Source organism: Humulus lupulus, chromosome 3 (assembly GCF_963169125.1).
Source record: "Humulus lupulus chromosome 3, drHumLupu1.1, whole genome shotgun sequence".
NCBI lineage: Eukaryota > Viridiplantae > Streptophyta > Magnoliopsida > Rosales > Cannabaceae > Humulus > Humulus lupulus.
The window spans coordinates 272941018-272962311 of NC_084795.1; the positions used below are offsets into that span (position 1 = coordinate 272941018).

General features: G+C 38.0%; 1 protein-coding gene across 1 annotated transcript; it reads right to left on the bottom strand.

The window, feature by feature from the left end:
* Positions 1-14879: 14879 nt before the first annotated feature.
* LOC133824275 (myb family transcription factor MOF1-like) lies at positions 14880-19052 on the bottom strand. Its single transcript, XM_062257146.1, has 6 exons — positions 18337-19052; positions 18163-18239; positions 17934-17970; positions 17133-17337; positions 16568-16838; positions 14880-15322 (listed from the first exon to the last, which is right to left on the bottom strand). The coding sequence occupies exons 1-6, from the start codon at positions 18461-18463 to the stop codon at positions 15017-15019; spliced, it is 1023 nt and encodes a 340-aa protein (XP_062113130.1). The 5' UTR covers positions 18464-19052; the 3' UTR covers positions 14880-15016.
* Between the last annotated feature and the right edge of the window lie 2242 nt (positions 19053-21294).

Consider the following 21294-nt stretch of genomic DNA (forward strand, 5'->3'; position numbering starts at 1 on the left):
AAGTTGCACTAGCGTATTTCAAACCGAAGGGCATTACTTTGTAGCAGTACAACCTTGTATCTGTTCGAAAGCTAGTGTGATCCTCATCAGGTGGATGCATACTGATTTGATTGTACCCAGAGTATGCGTACATGAACGATAAAATCTCATGCCCTGATGTAACATCGACCAACTAGTTAATCCTTGGGAGTGGGAAACAATCCTTCGGGCAGGCTTTATTAAGATCTGTGAAATCTACGCACGTCCTCTGTAACACCCTACCTCCATAGAGTCGTTACTAAGTGAGTTTTAAACGTGCTTTTAACTCGCTAATCGAGGTGTTAAGGTAAATGTGTAATTAAAACATAAACAGAGACATAAACTTTGAAAATAATTCCATTTACTGAAATTCATAAGACATTTAACATTTGGAATCCCAAAAGACAATTTGTAAATGTTTACAACTCAAAATATATACTTTAAGTCAACTAAACGACAAAATAGGGTTCTTTACAAACAACTTCCAAAAATACCCCTGGTCGTGGCAACCAGGCAGACCAGACATGTACGCGTCGTGTCGCGTCACGCTCTCCATACTCATGGTCAGTTGACTTTCTCCTTGCCCTTACTTGCACCACAAAGCACCCGTGAGTCGTAGCCCAGCAAGAAAACTCCACATAAAAAGATAACATATGCATATGAACCATTTAGCATATAACCAATTTGTCAACAAGCTAAACACATACGGACATGCCGTCTCAGGCACTTTACCAGGCCCTGAGTTGCGGTCTACACCGTAAGGATATCCCAGGTATCCCTCAGGGTCTCACCCTGGCAGCTCGCACTCCGCGTGCTAAGCGCTGCTCCCGGCCCCTTGCCGTTCCCGGCCTTCGTTGTTCCCTGCCTTCGTTGTTCTCGGCCCTTGCCTATCATTCATATATTTGCATACACAACATAACTAAAACATAAATTAAACATATACTAACATAATCAATGGGCTACACCCAACACATAATCACATAGGGCCGTGCCCTGCAACACAACTATGGGCCTCGCCCTGCTCTATGGGTACAACAACTTTCTTACCTGTGTCCTGAGCTTCTTGAGCACTGAACCTTTGAGCATGGTCCTCTAATTCGAGCCTCACCGAGAACCTCAATATGGAATTCGACCTTGAGCCACCACTAAATCCAATTCCAAGCTTGACACCCTTTGATTCTCTAGCTGAATTCTACAATTTCTAAGCCAAAACCCAACTTTCAATATTCAACCTAATCTCCAAAATCAAACCTGCAAGAAACTAAAATTCAGAGATGATGCCTTACCTCTGGACAAATCTTGGCCTAAGCTTGACTCTAGATTCCCCAAACTCAGCTTTGAACTCCTTCCTTGATCTCAAGAAACTCAGCTTCAATCTCAGCCCTAGACCCCTTCTTCCTTTCCTTCTTGCTTCTTCTAAAAAATTCAGCAGAATTCTTGAATTTTGTCTAAGTGTAAAAAAATGTGAATGACTATCCTTCAGCCAAGGTTATCCCTTCCTAAAGCCTAATTACCCAACTACCCTCATTTCGAAGTCTCTAACTAACCCTTAAGGCACTTTAGTCCTTTCCTTAATCCCTTGCAAAAACACCACTTTCACACTTAAAGTAACTATCCTCAAGAGTTATCCATAGTTACCCAAGTTACTAAAATACCATTAACCATTAATTAAAAGTCCCCAACTAAATTTATAATAATCCCGAGATACCCCGAGGCTCCTCACGAGCCGGGTATAAAATCTCGTTGTGACTTTAAGTGGAATAGCTCCCGAGGACCGTCTCGGAACGTGCATCACAAATATATCACCATTATAACGAAAATATCACATATATTACATTTATGCCCTCAACGGGCTAAAATGACCAATTTGCCCCTAACTACCAAATGGAGCCCACATGCACATTTAATCACCTAAACATGCATTCTAACCATATATTCATATAATGCACATATATTATCATAATGAACCAATTATTACCCTCCAGGCACGCTAATCAAGACCCAAAGTCTTATTAGCAAATTTGGGTGGCTATAACTATCCCCCCCTTACAGAAATTTCGTCATCGAAATTACCTGAACAACTCGGGATACCGCTCCCGATGTCTGATTCAAGTTCCCATGTCGCCTCCTCGACTTTGCTGTTCCTCCACAACACTTTCACCAAGGCGATGGTCTTGCTCCGCAAAACCTTATTTTTTCGATCAAGAATCCAAACCGGCTTCTCCTCATAGGACAAATCCTGGTCTAGCTCCAAACTCTCATAACTCAGTACGTGTGTCGAATCTGATACATACTTTCGGAGCATAGACACATGAAAAACATCATGAACCCCTGATAAGGCTGGAGGCATCGCCAACCTGTAAGCTACCTCCCCAACCCGTTCCAAAATCTCAAAGGTTCCAACAAACCTAGGGCTTAGCTTGCCCCGAACACCAAACCGTTTCACTCCTCTCAGAGGTGAAACCCTAAGAAACACATGGTCACCAACTTGAAATTCTGCACTCCTGCATTTCAGGTTTGAATAACTCTTCTGGCGACTCTGGGAGGCGAGCATTCGCGCTCTAATCTTCTCAATCGCCTCATTGGTCCTCTGAACCATCTCAAGACCCAAATAACTTCTCTCACCCATCTCGTCCCAATGGATAGGTGATCTACACTTCCTCCCATATATCATCTCATACAGAGCCACTCTGATAGTCGCTTGATAGCTGTTATTATACAAGAACTCTATCTGAGGAAGATACTTACTCCAAGATCCCCCAAAGTCTAATACACAGGCTCGCAACATGTCTTCCAATATCTGAATCGTCCTCTCAGACTGTCCATCGGTCTAAGGATGATAAGCGGTACTAAACCGTAACTGCGTGCCCATAGCCTTCTACAGGCTCTCCCAAAACTTGGAAGTGAAGGTGGGGTCTCTGTCAGACACTATCGACCTCGAAGCTCCATGAAGTCAAACAATTTCCTTCACATATACTACAGCATATTGTTCCACGGTATAAGTCATCCTGACAGGCAAAAAGTGGGCGGACTTGGTATACCTATCCACAATCACCCACACCGAGTCATGCTGTCCCACAGTCCTCGGCAAACCAACTACGAAGTCCATGGTGATATCTTCCCACTTCCATTCTGGAATCCCTAGAGGCTGCAGCAACCCCGCTGGCCTCTGATGCTCAGCCTTGACTTGCTGACAAGTTAAGCACTTGGCCACATAATCCACCACATCCCTCTTCATGCCCGATTACCAATACAAAACTCTCAAATCCTGGTACATCTTCGTTGTACCCGGGTGCAAAGAATAAGGAGTGGTATGTGATTCATCTAAGATCTCCCGCCGGATTTCAGAATCCATCAGAACGCAAATCCGACCCTTATACTTCGGTAATCCCATCTCTGAAATAGAAAAGTCCTTAGTCGCTCCGACTAAGACATTCTCTCTATGACCTCTCAACTGGGAATCTTTCCCCTGCGCCTCCTTGATCCTCTCAAGGAGTGTAGACTGAAGAGTGATGTTGGCTAACCGACCAACCACCAACTCTATCCCCGCTCAAGTCATCTCCTCAGCCAGCTTATCAGATATCTGTCTCGAACTAAACAACTATCCTGGGCCTTTCCAACTCAATGCATCACCCACCACATTAGTCTTCCCAGGATGGTACAGGATATCACAGTCAAAATCCTTAACCAGTTCCAGCCACCGCCTCTGGCGCATATTCAGGTCCTTCTGAGTAAAGAAATACTTCAGGCTCTTATGGTCGATGTATATCTCGCACTTCTCACCATAAAGATAATGTCTCCAAATCTTAAGTGCGAATACCACCGCTACCAACTCCAAATCATGCACAGGATATCTCTGTTCATACTCCTTTAACTGTCTCGTTGCATAGGCTATCACCTTACCAGCTTGCATCAACAAGCTCCCCAAACCTTGTCTGGATGCATCACAATAAACCACAAACTTCTCATTATCTGTTGGCAGACTCAATACTGGTGCAGAGATCAGTCGCCGCTTCAACTCTTTGAAACTGTTCTCACATCTGTCCGTCCAAACATACTTTGTCTTCTTCTTTGTCTGTTCCGTTAAAGGCATAGCTATTCTGGAGAACCCCTCAACAAACCGCCGATAATATCCTGCTAAACCCAGAAAACTCCTTACTTCTGGAACATTGCTCGGTCTAGGCCAATCTCTAACTGCCTCAATCTTACTTGGATCAACCAGAATCCCCTCCTTACTAACGATGTGACCCAGAAACGTGACTTGCGGTAGCCAAAACACACACTTGCTGAACTTAGCATATAACTTATGTTCCCTTAACCGCTATAAAACCAACCACAGATGATGGTCGTGCTCTGTCTCTAACTGAGAGTACACCAAGATTTTGTCGATGAACACAATCACAAAATTATCTAGATAATCTTTGAAAACCCTATTCATCATATCCAAAAAAGCTGCTGGGGCATTGGTTAATCCAAAGGACATAACCAGGAATTCATAATGTCCATACCTCGTTCGGAAAGCGGTCTTTGGTATGTCCTCCTCTTTAATCCTTAATTGATGGTAACCTGACCGAAGATCAATCTTAGAAAACACCGTACTCCCCCGTAACTGGTCAAATAGATCATTGATCCTAGGCAGTGGGTACTTATTCTTAATGGTCAGCTTGTTCAACTCCCTGTAGTCAATGCACATCCTAAGAGATCCATCCTTCTTCTTAACAAATAACACTGGAGCACCCCACGGCGAGAAACTCGGTATGATGAACCCCAAATCCAGTAACTCCTGTAACTGAATCTTCAACTCCTTTAACTCTGCTGGAGCCATTCTGTATGGCGCTCTAGATACTGGCTCCACCCCTGGCGCTAACTCAATAACAAAGTCAATCTCCCACTGCAGCGGCAAGCCTGACAGATCTGTTGGAAATAAATCTGGAAATTCACACACCAATCGGGTCTTACCCAGTTCAGCCGACACCACCTTGGAAGTGTCCACAACATTTGCTAGGAATCCTATGCAACCTTCCCACATCAGGTCTCTAGCCTTCAATGCTGAAATGATAGGCATTCGCGGTCCACTAAACATCCCCACGAATACGAAGGGTACCTCCCCTTCTGGTTCAAAAGTCACCATCTTGCGCTTGCAGTCAATCGTTACCCCATATTTTGCTAACCAATCCATTCCTAAGATCATATCAAAATCATCCATCGCAAGCTCAATCAGGTCAACAGACAATTCCCTACCATCTACCTCTACTGGTAAAGCTCTAATCCATCTCCTAGAGACTACCAGTTCCCCAGTTGGCAACAAAGTCTGAAAACCCCTAGCATACACAACACTAGGTCTACACAATTGATCTATCACCCTAGCAGACACAAACGAGTGGGTAGCTCCTGAATCAAACAATGCAGTATAGAAAGACCCAGCACTAGAAATCTGACCTGTCACAATTGAGGGACTAGCCTCCGCCTCAGTCTGAGTCAAGGTAAACACTCTGGCAGGAGCGAGACTGTCTCCCTAATTCGGCTCCTCCTTCCTAACTTGTGGGCAATCCTTCTTCAAATGATTGGCACTCCCACAGACAAAGCAAGCCCTGATCCTGCACTCACCCTGATGTCGTCGTCTGCATCGAGGACACACTGGGAAGCTCCTCCAGTTGTCACCATTGCCCTCACGACCACTAAAAGCACCACGTGCCCTCCTATCAGAACTGGAAGGAACGAAGGAATCTAGGGCCTTCCTCTTCTGCTCACTGGGGCCACTACCCCAACTGGATCCAACAAAAGGAGGCACTGTCCTCCTAACATCACGCCTAACAGCGCTCTCCCTCCAGATCTGGTCCTCGGCCCCCTCAGCTGTAAGGGCCTTGTCCACAACCTGGGCATAGGTAGTAGTGCCTGGATCCAAGGTGATCTTCACATCACGGGCAATCATAACATTCAGCCCCCGCAAAAATCTATCCCTCCTTGCCGCATCCGTCAGCACTAAGTCTGGCGCAAACTTTGCCAATCGATCGAATCTCAGAGCATACTCTATCACGGTCAACTGGTTCTGAGTCAAGTTGATGAACTCATCAACCTTTGCAGCTCGGACTACTACACTCTAATATTTCTCGTTGAAGATATTCTTGAACTCTTCCCAGGTCATGACTGCCACATTCCTTCTCTGAACCACAACATCCCACCAGATGCGGGCATCCTCTCTAAACATATAACTGGCACAAGCAACTCTCTCATTTCCCTCAACCCTCATGAAATCCAGGATAAAGGAAACCATATTCATCCACTGCTCGGCTCGCAGTGGGTCTGATCCACCCTCAAAGGTGGGAGGATGCTGCTTCCTAAACCTTTCATACAGAGGTTCCCACCAGTTCTCAACCACAGGCTAAACCGACACTGGCGCTACACTCTGCTGAATTGGCAACCCAGTGACCTGTGGAGGGGCCTGCCACCTCAACTGATGAAGTTCTTCTTCTGTTCTCTGCAACCTTGCCTCCATTTCAGCAAACATCTCTTGCCAATTCTGTGGGGCAGGTGGAGGGTCCTGACCCTGATTGTCATCCTCGGCCCGACTGCCGCGGAGTCTGGATGATTGTCGAGGCATCACAACTATATGCCTGCAACCAACGATGCCACTCATCAAGCATGATAACAAAATCCAATACAACCTCTCAATCACAACAGCCAACCACGAACATCACTCCAGATAACATACAGATAGCATATAACACACAACGGGCCATGCCCTGACATCATGCATATGTTAACTCATTCATCATGGTCTATATAATAAGCAGGCAAACAGGGCTTCCAGGCACACATTCAAGCATATAATCAATCATACCAACCAACCCTGAGTCGAGCTTGTCACTGACTGCGAGCGTATATGTTCGGTCAATCTCCAGAACCAATAAACCTTGGCTCGCTCTGATACCAAGTTGTAACGCTCTACCTCCTCAGAGTCGTTACTAAGTGAGTTTTAAACGTGCTTTTAACTCGCTAATCGAGGTTTTAAGGTAAATGTGTAATTAAAACATAAACAGAGACATAAACTTTGAAAATAATTCCATTTACTGAAATTCATAAGACATTTAACATTTGGGATCCCAAAAGACTATTTGTAAATGTTTACAACTCAAAATATATACTTTAAGTCGGCTAAATGACAAAATAAGGTTCATTACAAACAACTTCCACAAATACCCCTGGTCGTGGCAGCCATGGTGACCAGACATGGACGCGTCGCATCACGCTCTCCATACTCATGGTCGGTTGACTTCCTTGCCCTTACCTGCACCATAGAGCACCCGTGAGCCGAAGCCCAGCAAGAAAACTCCACATAAACATATAACATATGCATATGAACCATTTAGCATATAACCAATTTGTCAACAAGCTAAACACATACGGCCATGCTGTCTCAGGCACTTTACCAGGCCCTGAGCTGCAGTCTACACCGTAAGGATATCCCACGTATCCCTCAGGATCTCACCCTGGCAGCTCGCACTTCGAGTGCTAAACGCTGCTCCCGGCCCCTTGCTGTTCTCGGTCTTCGCCGTTCTCAACCCTTGCCGATCATTCACATATATGCATACACAGCATAACTAAAACATAAATTAAACATATATTAACATAATCAATGGGCTACACTCAACACATAATCACATAGGGTTGTGCCTTGCAACACAACTATGGGCCTCGCCTTGCTCTATGGGTACAACAGCTTTCTTACCTGTGTCCCGAGCTTCTTAAGCACGGTCCTCTAATCCGAGCCTCACCGAGAACCTCAAGATGGAATTCGACCTTGAGCCACCACCAAATCCACTTCCAAGCTTGACACCCTTTGATTCTCTAGCTGAATTCTACAATTGCTAAGCCAAAACCCAACTTTCAATATTCAACCTAATCTCCAAAATCAAACTTGCAAGAAACTAAAATTCATAGATGATGCCTTACCTCTGGACAAATCTTGGCCTAAGCTTGACTCTAGCAGCCCCAAACTCAGCTTTGAACTCCTTCCTTGATCTCAAGAAACTCAGCTCCAATCTCAGCCCTAGACCCCTTCTTCCTTTCCTTCTTGCTTCTTCTCAAGCATTCAACATAATTCTTGAATTTTGTCTAAGTGTAGAAAAATGTGAATGACTATCCTTCAGCCAAGGTTATCCCTTCCTAAAGCCTAATTACCCAACTACCCTCATTTCTATTTTAGTCTCTAACTAACCCTCAAGGCACTTTAGTCATTTCCTTAATCTCTTGCAAAAATACCAGTTTCACACTTAAAGTAACTATCATCAAGAGTTAACTATAGTTACCCAAGTTACTAAAATACCATTAACCATTAATTAAAAGTCCCCAACTAAATTTATAATAATCCTGAGATACCCCGAGGCTCCTCACAAGCCGGGTATAAAATCCCGTTGTGACTTTAAGCGGAATAGCTCTCTAGAACCGTCTCAGAACGTGCATCACAAATATATCACCATTATAACGACAATATCACATATATTACATTTATGCCCTCAACGGGCTAAAGTTACCAATTTGCCCCTAACTACCAAATGGAGCCCACATGCACATTTAATCACCTAAACATGCATTCTAACCATATATTCATATAATACACATATATTATCATAATGAACCAATTATTTCCCTGTAGGCACGCTAATCAAGACCCAAAGTCTTATTAGCAAATTTGGGTCGCTACATCCTCCACTTGCCATTCGGCTTGGGAAACAGTACAGGATTAGAGACCCAAGATGGATAGAACATTACTTTGATGAATCTGTTCTCCTTCAGCTTCTTGACTTCCTCTATTAGGGCCTTCAATCTGTCTTTGTCGAGGAGCCTTCTTTTTTGTTGTACTAGTGGAAAGTTTTTGTCTATATTTAAAACATGGTTGATCACTGCTAGGTCTTTCTCTACCATATCTTTATGCGACCAAGCAAACACCTCCTGGTTCATCTTCAAAAATTCCACCAATTTGTGTTTTTTTTGTTGTCTCTAAGTTTTTACCGACTTTCACAGCCCTGGTCGGATCTGCTTCTTATAGCTGGACCTCCTCGAGGTCCTCCACGGGTCCAATATTTTCTTCAAAATCCCCAAAGCGAGGATCTAAGTCTCTATTCTCACTTTGGGCAACACCCTATTTGGTGACATGTTCACCTGATTGGGCTTGTACTTCATTTACCAACAGCAACCTTTTCTCAGTTTTTTCCCTCAATCCACCTCTTTTTGCCTTGGTAATTGAGGTATTATAACATTCCCGCGCTTCTCGCTGGTTTCCCAACACACATCCTACCCTTGCGTCGGTTGGAAATTTCATGGCCAAGTACTAGACTGAGGTTACGGTTCGCAGGTCGAATAGAATAGGCCTTCCAATCACAGCATTATATGCAGAAGGACAATCAACTACTATAAAACTAGTGAGTAATGTCCTGTTCGCAGGTGCAGTTCCTGTGTGACTGGAAGCCTGATCGACCCAGTTGGGGTGAGCCCTTCACCAGAAAAACCATAAATGGTTTGGTTGCATGGTTTCAAATCTTGCACTGACAATTTCATCCTTTCCAATGAAGATTTATACAGAATGTTGACTGAGCTTTATGTATCTACCAACACCCGCTTAACCATCATATTGGCAATCTGAACATCCCCGACCAAAGGATCTTAATGGGGAAACCAAACATGCTGAGCGTCAAGCTCAGAGAAAGTTATCGATTCTTCCTCTGTTTGAGCTTTTTTGGGAGTTCGCTCCTCTACGTTCAGCATTTCAATGTCCTGGTCGTGACGTAAGATTCGGGCGTATCTCTCCCTTGCCTTCCCACTATCACCTGCTATGTGTGGTCCACCATAGATGGTTAGCAATGTACCAGCAACTAGAGTTGGTTGTAAAGGAGGCGAGCGTTGGCGTACAAGTGCCTGCTCGTTGCCTCCTTGAGCCTCTCACTGAGAACCTCCAGCTGCTTGTGCATACCTCCTTAGGTGTCCTTATCTAATAAGGAACTAAATCTCATCCTTAAGCTGGTTGCACTCGTTGGTGTCATGGTCATAGTCGTTATGAAAATGACAAAACTTAGTAGTATCTTGTTTAGAGATATTTTTCCTGATTGGGGCTGGTCGCCTGAAGGGAACAGTTGTGTGAGTGGCCTGGTACACTTCTGCTCGACTATGGACTAAGGTCGTATAATTGGTGAACCTCGGCTCGTATCTATTACTTTTTGGGTGCTTATTACCGGATGTTGTCGACTCGTGGTTCGCCATTTTTCCCCCATTCGTCCCATTATTTTTTCCGTTGCCATTGGTCTTTCCAGACTCATTGTCAGCTTTGACGAGAGATTCTTTTGGGCCCTGGTCATCTATGGGAGACTTTCCTTCATTGGCAATGGCCTCCTTGAGCTTGATGTACCTGTCTGCTTGATCCAGAAATTCCTAAGTACTCTTGACTCTATTCTTTCACAAATTGTTCCAGAGATGAGTGGCGCCATACCCCAGTCGTAAGAGCCATCATCTTTCCTTCATCTCTGACCGTCTTCCCCCAGTGGCTGCCCGCATGAATCGTTAGACGTACCCTTTCAGGGTTTCCTTCTTTATGGCGTATCTCAATCAACTGATTGGCCTCAGTCGGATGTACTCGACCAGCATAGAATTGTCCATAAAACTCATTTACGAACATTTCCCAAGAAACTATACTAGCTGGAGGGAACTTGAAAAACCACTCTTGGGCAGTCTCAGATAAAGTGGCAGGAAAAATTCTACACTGAGCATCGTCTAACACATTTTGGATGTCCATCTCTATCTCGAATTTGTTCACTTTTGAGGAGTTAGTTGAACATATTTATGAAGTTACAGAAATCGATCGTAACCTCTTCGATATAGAATTAACTTACAAGGTAACGACGATGGTGGAAATTGAACTAATTGCAATAAAGAATAGTAGAGACGTTGTTAGTTTCTTTTCATGGCAAGAGCGTGATATGATTTCATTATGTGTCGGTTTGATAAAGAAGATGGAAAATGCACTCACTAATGATAAACTTGTTACTAATATTGATTCTACTGCAAATGTTGATTCTATTGCAGACCTTTCTAGTGATGATGATTTTGATGATGTTGGTTTAAACGATGATAACGATGTTGGTTTAGAAGATGATGATGATGACACAAATGGTGATGTTTATGAGGGGGAAAGAAACAATATTGATGATGGTCTTGTTGAGGTAAATTTGAATGTCCCATGTCATGAAAATAGAACTTTTGATGATTACTTTGATGGTGCATGCATATGTAATGTTCCTGGTTCTAGTTCTGCACCTCAAATTGTTGAAGAAAACCATGGTCCACTTCTTCATGTATGCCATGATGATCATTGTAATGAAACAAGTCATGTTTGTAGTACACCAAGCTCAAATGCAACAAGTATTGTTGAAGAGGTTTTTTGTGTTAGTCAATATTTTGTAGATAAGAAAAATTTGAAGATGAAAGCACACATGCTTGACCTCGCCATTAATATTAAATGAATAGGGAACAAAATGAACACAATTCATCAACAAATTAACCCAAGGTGTGGCAAAACCAAGTTTGAGCATGAGACACTATAAATAAACTTAAATCCTTACTTATACTTTCAATATACTAAAACAATCATTTTGCATTTTAAATATACAAAAACAATATCAAAAATCTTATTTTTCATAAAAATATAAATGAACCTTTTGAATGGGTGGTGGCTGGATTTGTGGAGAGACGGTGGCAGCCGATGATGAACAGTGTTCGCTGGCGGTGGCAAGGGGCAGTGGTCGCCGGTGGTGCTGGTGACGGCGTGATGAGAGTGGGTGGTTGTGGATGGGTGTGGGTGGATGGGTGAGAGGAAAAAGATGATAGTTTTTAGGGTTTTTGTTTTAATTTATTATTATTTTATTTTAAGGGTAAAATAGGTAATACAAAAAATTCATTAATAAAAGAGGTCATTTAACTAAAAACTATTGAAACTAGACCAAAATATAAATTGCACTATAAAAAGATTCTATTTTGCCACGGAGCCCAAAAAATAAAAAATACCAAAAATATTGATAATTTGACATGTGGCAAAATGAATGGAACCCAATAAAAGGACTAAGTAGGGCGGAAGACTTAAGAATTGGTCAAATAATATAACAAAAAGAATAATGTAGAATAATGCAGTATGTTGGACATTATACTTTTGTTTGTTTTTTGTTTTTGTTATTAGAGTTGGAGAACAAAATGTAATGTCAAAATTATATAACTTTGTGTTAGTTGAGCACAAAATTTTGTGTAATAAGTTGGAGTGGTGAGTCAATTAAATTGGGTCTTCCATGCAATATCGAATCAAGATGGAATTTACTATCTCAGTTACTGAACTATCAGGCCTATTCTTGCATCTATATAGCTACATGACTTCACCATGTATTTCAAAACCGAAAAGATCTAAGACAACAATAATTCTCACGAAAAGTCAAATTTCAACTAACCACAACTTTAATTGCTATGGAAATTTAATCACTGTTTTTTATTTGATGAAGTCTTTACTCTCTTTATTACTTGTGTTAATTTGAAGATCTTTCCCGATTCTGGATCCACTTTTTTTAGCTACTAAGTATATCATCTTTCTTTTTTTTCTTTTCTTAATTTTTTTTTTTATATTTTTTTATTTTGGTCAAAATTTTCTTAGCTAAAATTACAATTAATTTACTAAACTAACTATTTAAAATAAAAATAAATTTATTTTATCTAAAAATTATATTATTATATTTAATTTTTTTCATTATAATTAAATTTAAAAATCTATTTAAACTATTTTACAAAAATACATTCTTTAAAATAAAATTTATCAAAAACACAAATTCTACACAAATAATAGGACAGTGTTCCAAAAAGTATACACCATTTTGTTTCCATTATATTTCTGAAAATGTTCAAGAAAAAGCAAAAGTAAAATTGAAAACAAGAGTCTATAAATATAATTAAGATTCCAATAAAAGAAATTCACTGTCCCTAGTCGAATATTGTAACACTGAACTGAAAACACTTGACTACTTTTAAGACTTTTAGTCATTTGATTTGTACAAATGTATAAATATAGTATAGGGGTGTCTAGCTTAGCTTAGCTATATATATAGCCTTATCAAACTTTTATACTATTTCTTTCCTGCTTTCGTATCATATTCCAACTACAAGTAGTATATAGGCTTCCACAGTCTATAACTTGACAGCTTTTTTATTTTCTTTTCTTTTAATGTTTGCATGGAGTCACATAGAATAGAATTGTTATATACATTCTACACATATTAAAAGACAAATTAATGCATACATAATTCTGGCCTCCACCTTACAAAATAGTTATCTTGGTCTATGTGTGGTAACCAAACCAACCATACTTGCTTGACACACATGTTAATTATGAGATTTATTATCCAAAGAGCCAAACTAAAAATATTTTCATTGGGCTTCAATACTAACAAATGAGATTAATGAAAGACTCCTAACAGCTTCTCCAATGGGACAACACATGTCAATTTTGGCGTCAAATTCATACTAAATCAATTCTAACAGGACGGTAAGCACAGTATTATTTTGGTGGAACGCTACAGTGTCCCGCCATATATAATGAGACACTGTAGCAACAGCAAATGGCCGTTTTTTACTTTTTTTATATTATTATTTTATAAATAAATATATAGTTATATTATTTTATTTATAAGATAATAAAGAATATATTTTTTTTGTGTAAATTTTAGTGTTATGATTGGAATGAAGAAAAAAAATATAGTGCCGAAATTTTACTATTTTGATATTGTAGTTGGAGTTGCCCTAAGGTTGCTTTTTTTTTTCTTGTACTTTTTAATGGGCATTTAAACATTACTAGAATTATTAAGACATGGCGTTCAACACAAACCATGTGCCCTTAATAATAATCTATGTAACACAAAAGTAGGGTAGGGATTATGAAGTCAGAAGTAGTTGATATAAGGTGGGTTTTGAACAAAAATCCTATTATATATTATTAGTTCCTGAATTAATTAGTGAATCCAAGTACTATGGATAGGTGGTGATCTAGTATTATTTAAAGTCTCAATGTTGTAGTGCAAGTTAGCCAATAACTAGATCATTAATTCATGGCCACAAATCTAGCCTTAACCTAATTCATCCACATGGTATATGAACATTAATTAATTTCTATATCAATCTTCCAGTGAATTCAATATACTTTTTGTAGCTTTGGCCTTTGTCCAAAACTAAAAAATGTCACCATTTACTTAATATAAGTATTTAGTAAAGAGAAGAATACTAAAAACAAACTTAGTCACGCAATCCAATTTTCTATTAGCAAACTGCCAAACTTAATTGATATTATTTCAGTAATGACTTTTTTAATTAGAATGTGACTTACAGATAAGAATCAAGAGGTTTAAAGTAATAAAAAAACTGACACTGGTTTTTTTTAAAGTGCACATAATGCACAAAACTTAAAGTGTAATGATGTGTCCCTAATAAACCTATTAATAAGCTAAGTACAACTACAAATCTCGGTACCTTAACAAAATTAAATCAATATTTTCAGATTAATTTCTGATCAGTGTCTTGATTCATGCACGTATCAAATCAATATAAATAAAATTTAGGCCAATTAACTTCAAGTAATGAATGCACTTGTAAATTTTGGAAAAAGCTGTCGTTTAATTTCTTGTATAAAAAAACGAGTCCAGATATATTAAGAACATAATATTCACCCAGTAGAACTCTTACGCTCAATTAATTTGGACCCTAGAAAGGGTAGAACTCCGAGACTAAATTAAAAAAAAAAAAAAAAACTAATAAGAAACAAAGGAGAGAACTATTGACCGATAAAGAAAAAGAAAAACAAATATTGGTGTAGTGATTATAGATGACAGACTCACAGACATATATAGGGCATAAAACATGGAGATTTTACAAATATGACATCATGATCATCAACCACTTTTAATTACTATTAATTAATTAATTAATTGCCACAAAGAGCAATAGAAAGATCCAAATTAAGACGACAATGTTTGGCCGAAGAGCTTGAGCAGACTTTGTAGGCAGACATGGTAGTGGTGTAGGACGAAGTGGTGGTCTCACTGATCTCGCTCGTGGAAGAAGCATTGCTTTTGTTCGACGAGCGATGATGGTGGTGCAACGGCAGCGACAATGACAATCCGCAGCCACCGGCCAGCACATCATGATCATGATCTGCCGTTGTCATCGTCGTTTTCTCTTGTTTGCATGGTCGTTTTGGTTCATAACTTCGTTCCCCAAGCTTGTTAATCTGTTTCACACCACAAATATAAATATTAACATGTTACGAATAATGGGGGGCATAAAGCTCTAAAGTACGATCATAAACACCAAATAATATGGTGTTTACTTGTATTTTTAAGATACAAAATAACAAAACACCCATTTTGAGCATAATATATATACATACAAATATAGTTGTTTATGGAAGAAAATAAGGAAATGGGTACGAAAAATAAAGATAAAACAAATGCAAATATAGATCTGTGTTGACATAAAAGTACGTGTGGACTACCAAATTGGACGCTGGAATTGTAAAAAAAAGAAGAATTATTGGTATGGGGCCCGGAAAATATAATTGAATTACGTACAGACCTAGCTACTACAGCAAAGTCTAGCTAGAAAGAAATGGTTCAAAATTGTCCCTAACCAAAGACTATTCATCCAAATTTGTACACTAGTTGGCAAGAGAGTCATAAAGGACCTTTGTGAAATTCCAATTTGGCCAGCCATGAACATAGGATAGGGAGGGGTCCCCTACGAGAGCGTAGTAGAGTCGTAATAAAGGACCACAAAGAATATAATGAAAAGGTTTCCAGTAATCAGAGAATCAACAGTGCAAGCCAACCATTTTCTAGGAATGTAGTAGTAGTAGTAGTAGTATTGTTCGTAGTTATGCTAAACCCAAAAAAAATAACAAACGAAAATACCTAGAAGAAGAAAAATGTGGAAAGCAAAGCACGTGCAGGGCACGGCTTAATAATATCAACAAAGACCAAAGAGAAAATATGCTATTAATATAGTCACATGCATTAGTACATATACATATATATATATAGTTGCATTACACTACACTTAGCCTCTATGAACACGTTTAACGAATCTTCTCGGTTACAAAAGTTTCTTTTCCGTTTCAAGTGAAAATGTAAATAAAAAAATAAAAAGGTAAGACGAAATGAGAATAACTAAGAGGACATATCTCGTTGACTTAAGAAGGCAAAGAAAGAAAAGTAAAAAAAGTAAAGCCAAAGATATTCATTGCTTCATTGTCACAATTCACAAGGCCATATGTATATGTATGTACTCATATTCCAACACATTTGTATATATGGTTAGGTTAAACTAGAAAAACCCAAAACCAAAGTTACACTCAACCCCATTTGAACTTTTTATATATATAGACAAATATATACGTACATATGAGTAAATATGTATGTAATAAGTGTGTGTGTATATATATATATATAGAGAGAGAGAGAGAGAGAAGAGAGTGTACCTTGAAGAAATCAGATTCTTGGACTGCATATTTGAAAGGGTTGAGGTTGTAAAGACGTTGTGGCAGAGAGAAAGGTGAGGAATGAGGCTCCTTTATTCCCTTAAGCAGCTGCTGCTGCTGCTGTTGATGCTGAGGCTGAGGCTGATCACCCAAACCCAAAGCCACCAAATTATAATCATCAAAATAGTACGGGCTCCTCACTGTCTCATTACTCGATGATAATATTCTTTCGCTGCATTGCAGGCTCGAACTTCTTGTCTCGATTCTTGCTCTATAATCATTATTGTTTTTTTTTCAAAAGAGAAGGAGAAAAAAGATCAAACCAAAGTAAAGAAAGGAATATATCTAAAAGATAAATAATTTTGGAGAGGTATGGACGTTCACTTTTTGTTTTTTTCTAGCATGTGTATATAAATATGTACATTTTTTCAGAAAAGTCTAAAAACTTTTCTTTTCTTTTTTTCTGAAGCAATGCCCCTAAGCAAAGAACAAAAAAAGTATATATGGAAATGGGAAATCTGGAAAAGGAGTCGAGCAAAAGAAAAAGTAAATAAAGTTTTTTTACCTTTTCGAAGGGAGAGAAGTGTAAATGAGGTGATGAGAATCGGATTCTCTTGTGCGTTTTGAAGATGAGTTAAAACCAACACTGTTTACTTGATCATCTTCGTCGTCAACATCATCATATTGGTCTATTATTATTCTATGGTTGTGTTCATATTCCTCGTTGAAGTGTTGTCTTGATCTTTGTAAATGGTTGGAACTAGTCCTGTCTGAATATTTAATTTATGGCACCCCCAAACAAAACACACAATGAGATAATATAATAAAAACACTTTGATAAAAAAAAAACAAATGTGAAAGAATATAAATATATATATATATAATGTGGCAAGTCTGAACGCAAAGTTGGGTAGAAAGAACATTTGAGAACTTGATTAATAATGATGGATGTGACTGAGGATGTGGTTTTCATCATAATAGTGCTAATATTAGAAGATTGGAATGGAGATACTGGATCTCTTTCTCTCTCCTAATTTTGGCATGGTGTATTATATTGTTACTACAAGAAGGGTTTTGCCAAAAGGGACCAAATAAATAAATGAAGCCAAGTTCAGTAAGAAAAGATATGCAAAGATGGGAAGGTCATACGATTTTATTTTAAGCTTTGGAGAAGCACCTTAATGGAAAGTGTCTTGGTGATTTTTCAACGAAGTGTTATGTACATATATAGGTATATGTTTAGTTATATATATAGATGTATGTATATCATAGCTGGGTCTAGCTTTTTGTAAGAAAATTATTAAGAAAAATAGAATATAATTGGAGATTAAAAAAGAAGCTTGAAAATAATAATATGAGTATTCACCTTGTCTTCCCAGATCGCCTCTCATGCTTCTATACATCTGATTTAAACAAAAGAAGAAAAGCAAACAAGATAATTAAAGAAAGCGAACAAAGACAAAAAGAGTAGGAGAAAAGTATAAGTTATATGAAATAATATCAAAAAAACCTATGACATGAGAGAGCAATAATTAATTTAATTCAATAAAAAATAGGAAAAATCTTAAGGAAAGTAAAGAAAGAACAAAAGAAACCTGGAGATGGCTTTTGACATGTGAAATGGTGAGTCCTTTAACATCCATCAACTGAAGAACAAGTTTCGGCGTGGCCTCTGCAAGAGAAGCCATAAGATAATTTAGAATAATCAAACAAAAACAAATTACTCATATATAATAGAGAGAGAGAGTGAGTAATATATATGAACTAACTTTTATGGCCACCAAGTCTTTCGATAGCATGAACGAAACAGTGATGAAGCTCAGGAGTCCATCTCAGACGAGGCACCTTCGATCTTATATACTGTCTTACAGCTCCACTTCTTCCACAACTACTCATATTTTCTTCAATGATTCCTATCGATCGTTTTCTTCTCCAAAAACGATCCAAATGGGTTCTCGAGAATCCTCTTCTTTTTTCCAAGCAAACAAACACACCCCACCCACTAACTGGCTCAACGATCCAGTCCTCTACGTATAAAAAAAAATCTTTTGGTATGAAAAATCCAAGTTGGGATTTTAAGGAGACAGTCTAAAAGGTATAACCAGAGCTAAGCTAGGTAGCAGAAGGAGAAGGAGGAGAACAAGTTTGTATGAACAAAAAGAATAATAAGAAGGAGAAGAATTTTAAAGCACAGATAAAGAGGGAGAGAGAGAGAAGATTTTAGATAGAGAGAGAGAAGATCACGAGAAAAGGAAAAGACGAGCTGAGAGGCTCTGTAAATTCCTTAAGGAGTCTGATAATACCTGCTCCTAGCTGCTGTTCTTTTTTCTCTTACCATACAAAATACAAATATCCACACACCCTGCTCTCTGCTATTCCCACTGCCAAACAGGAGACAAGAAAAATAAAAAGCAAAATTCTGAAGAGAGAGAGAGACAAACAGAAAATAAATACAAAGAATAACTCACGAGCTTTTCTGATAAATAATAACATTATTTTTTCTCTATAAATCATTACCCCTACGCTATACTACAACTGCTTCGCTTTGACCTTTGTTTCTCGCTCTCTCTCTCTCTCTCTCTCTCTCTCTCTCTCTTTATAAATTCAATTCTGATATATACGCCAACGTCGTCATGATCACAAAAAGGCCACCATCAATAATAAAAAATGGAAAATAATATATTTTTTTTTATTTTGAGGGAGGACTGAAAAGACAGTTTTACCCCTGAAGGGGCAAGATAGTTGGAGATTGTTTCTTTTATTGGTACACAGGGCCAGGCCTAGGGATCTGCTACGTCGCCTAATGGTTAGGGCTGGGGCAGAGGCAGAGGGAGAGGGTGCTGGGCATGAAGACCGGTGTGGCCTTATTAAATGTTTGGGCTGACTAAAAAGGGTACAAAATCTGCATTGTATTATTATTATTATTATTATTATGGAATCCACATAATACAATATCTTCATAACCATCATGCCTTCTTTTTATCTCTATTTGTCTTAATAAAAAAAACCCACCAAAAATCTCCATCATTCTCTACCCTTCTTCATTTTATTTTTTACCCAATTAGATACCAAAATCATGATACAAAATGTAACTTCACAATTTTCATTTCTGTTTAATGAATGAATCGGTGCGTTTTATGTATTATATTATGTGAGAAGTAAACTACAAAAATAAAATTAGAATTGATTCTGCCTTTCGTAAAGATTATTATATGCCAAATAATTTAATAGAATATTCCATTAACTGAAAAATTCAAGTTAACATGGGATGGGAGAGCTCTTTCTCAAGTTAACCCTAATGATTCAAGTTAATTAACGCTCACTTTGATCAAAATTATTAAGTCAAATAAATGGCCAAATAATTAACGAGAATCAACCGATTAATTAAATCAGCTTCTAAATCCCAACAAAAATAATAAATTCATACCATTTTTTAATCAAACACTTATCATATTGTATAACTAATGAAAAATTATGTACATTTTTTTTATATGCATGCATTTTCGACAAAGACTCTATACTCAATTCCATTAATAGCAAAGTATCAGTACATGTGGTGGAAATTATTGTAGCCAAATAATTTTGTTTTTTTATCTGAAGTACATATTTATCATGAGCAGTATAAAGTTCCCAGAGAGCCTTTAACTCTTAGAACTTAGTAGAATAGATCGGAACAAATGGGAGTTTCACTTGTAAGATTAATTTATCTTATGAAATTTATTTATTTATTTTGAGAGTAGATCCAAATATATATATGTAGTCTTTTAGAAGTTAGTTTTATTTACCACATGTTAAGTAAAAAAATCATGGTAAAATAAATTAAATGATGTAGCAGTTATACGTATATTGATTTAATGAGGGTATGGCTACAATGATATTTTTACATTGACATGTACGTACAAGTTAAAAACTTGGCTATATAGACAGGCTTTTTACATTGACATGTATATATATATATGTATGTATCACCATATCTAAAACTATAATATACTAACAACCTTTTTATCATATGTATTTACTCTTCAGATGTTTGTGGTTGGGGTTTATCGACACTGTAAAAAGGACTATACTTGTATTGAATTCATACAAATTCTTTATAATAAAAAAAAAGTTAAAAATTAGCTACGTACGTTTTTTGAATTTTATTTTAAATATTTATTTTGGTTTGGTATTAACCTAGCTGAAATTTTAGATGAATTGTAGTTGGGTTTGCCTAGCTAGCATTTATGGTCTCTAATTCTAAGCCAGCATTGCATGAGAAACTTTTACCCAAAGAAAGAAAAAAACAGCTTGAGATTTGCTTAGAATAAAAGGAAATACTCAACTCTTGTACATTCAACTTGAAATCCACAACCGCAAATTCATAGCTTATTAATATAAGTAATTAATATAAGGTTTTTGTGCATTAAATTTATTTTGGTTATCTAGATTTTTAGCTAAACTAATAATTATAGTAATAAACCACACTAAAGAAGGTTACTGTTGGGAATTTTTCACCGTTGCTATATGTAATGCCAATCCTATATTAGCAATTTTCGTTACTAACCGGTTAGATTCCAATGAAAGTAAGTTTGATTCAAATGGTTATAGTTATATATATGGTACTGTTTCAATCATTATGTAAAGATTCAGTGCATGAATAAGTTTCAATCATTATCTAAAGATATGTTTAATAATTTTAGTACATGAATAAGTTTCAAATCTATTTTTTTTTACACGTTATATAA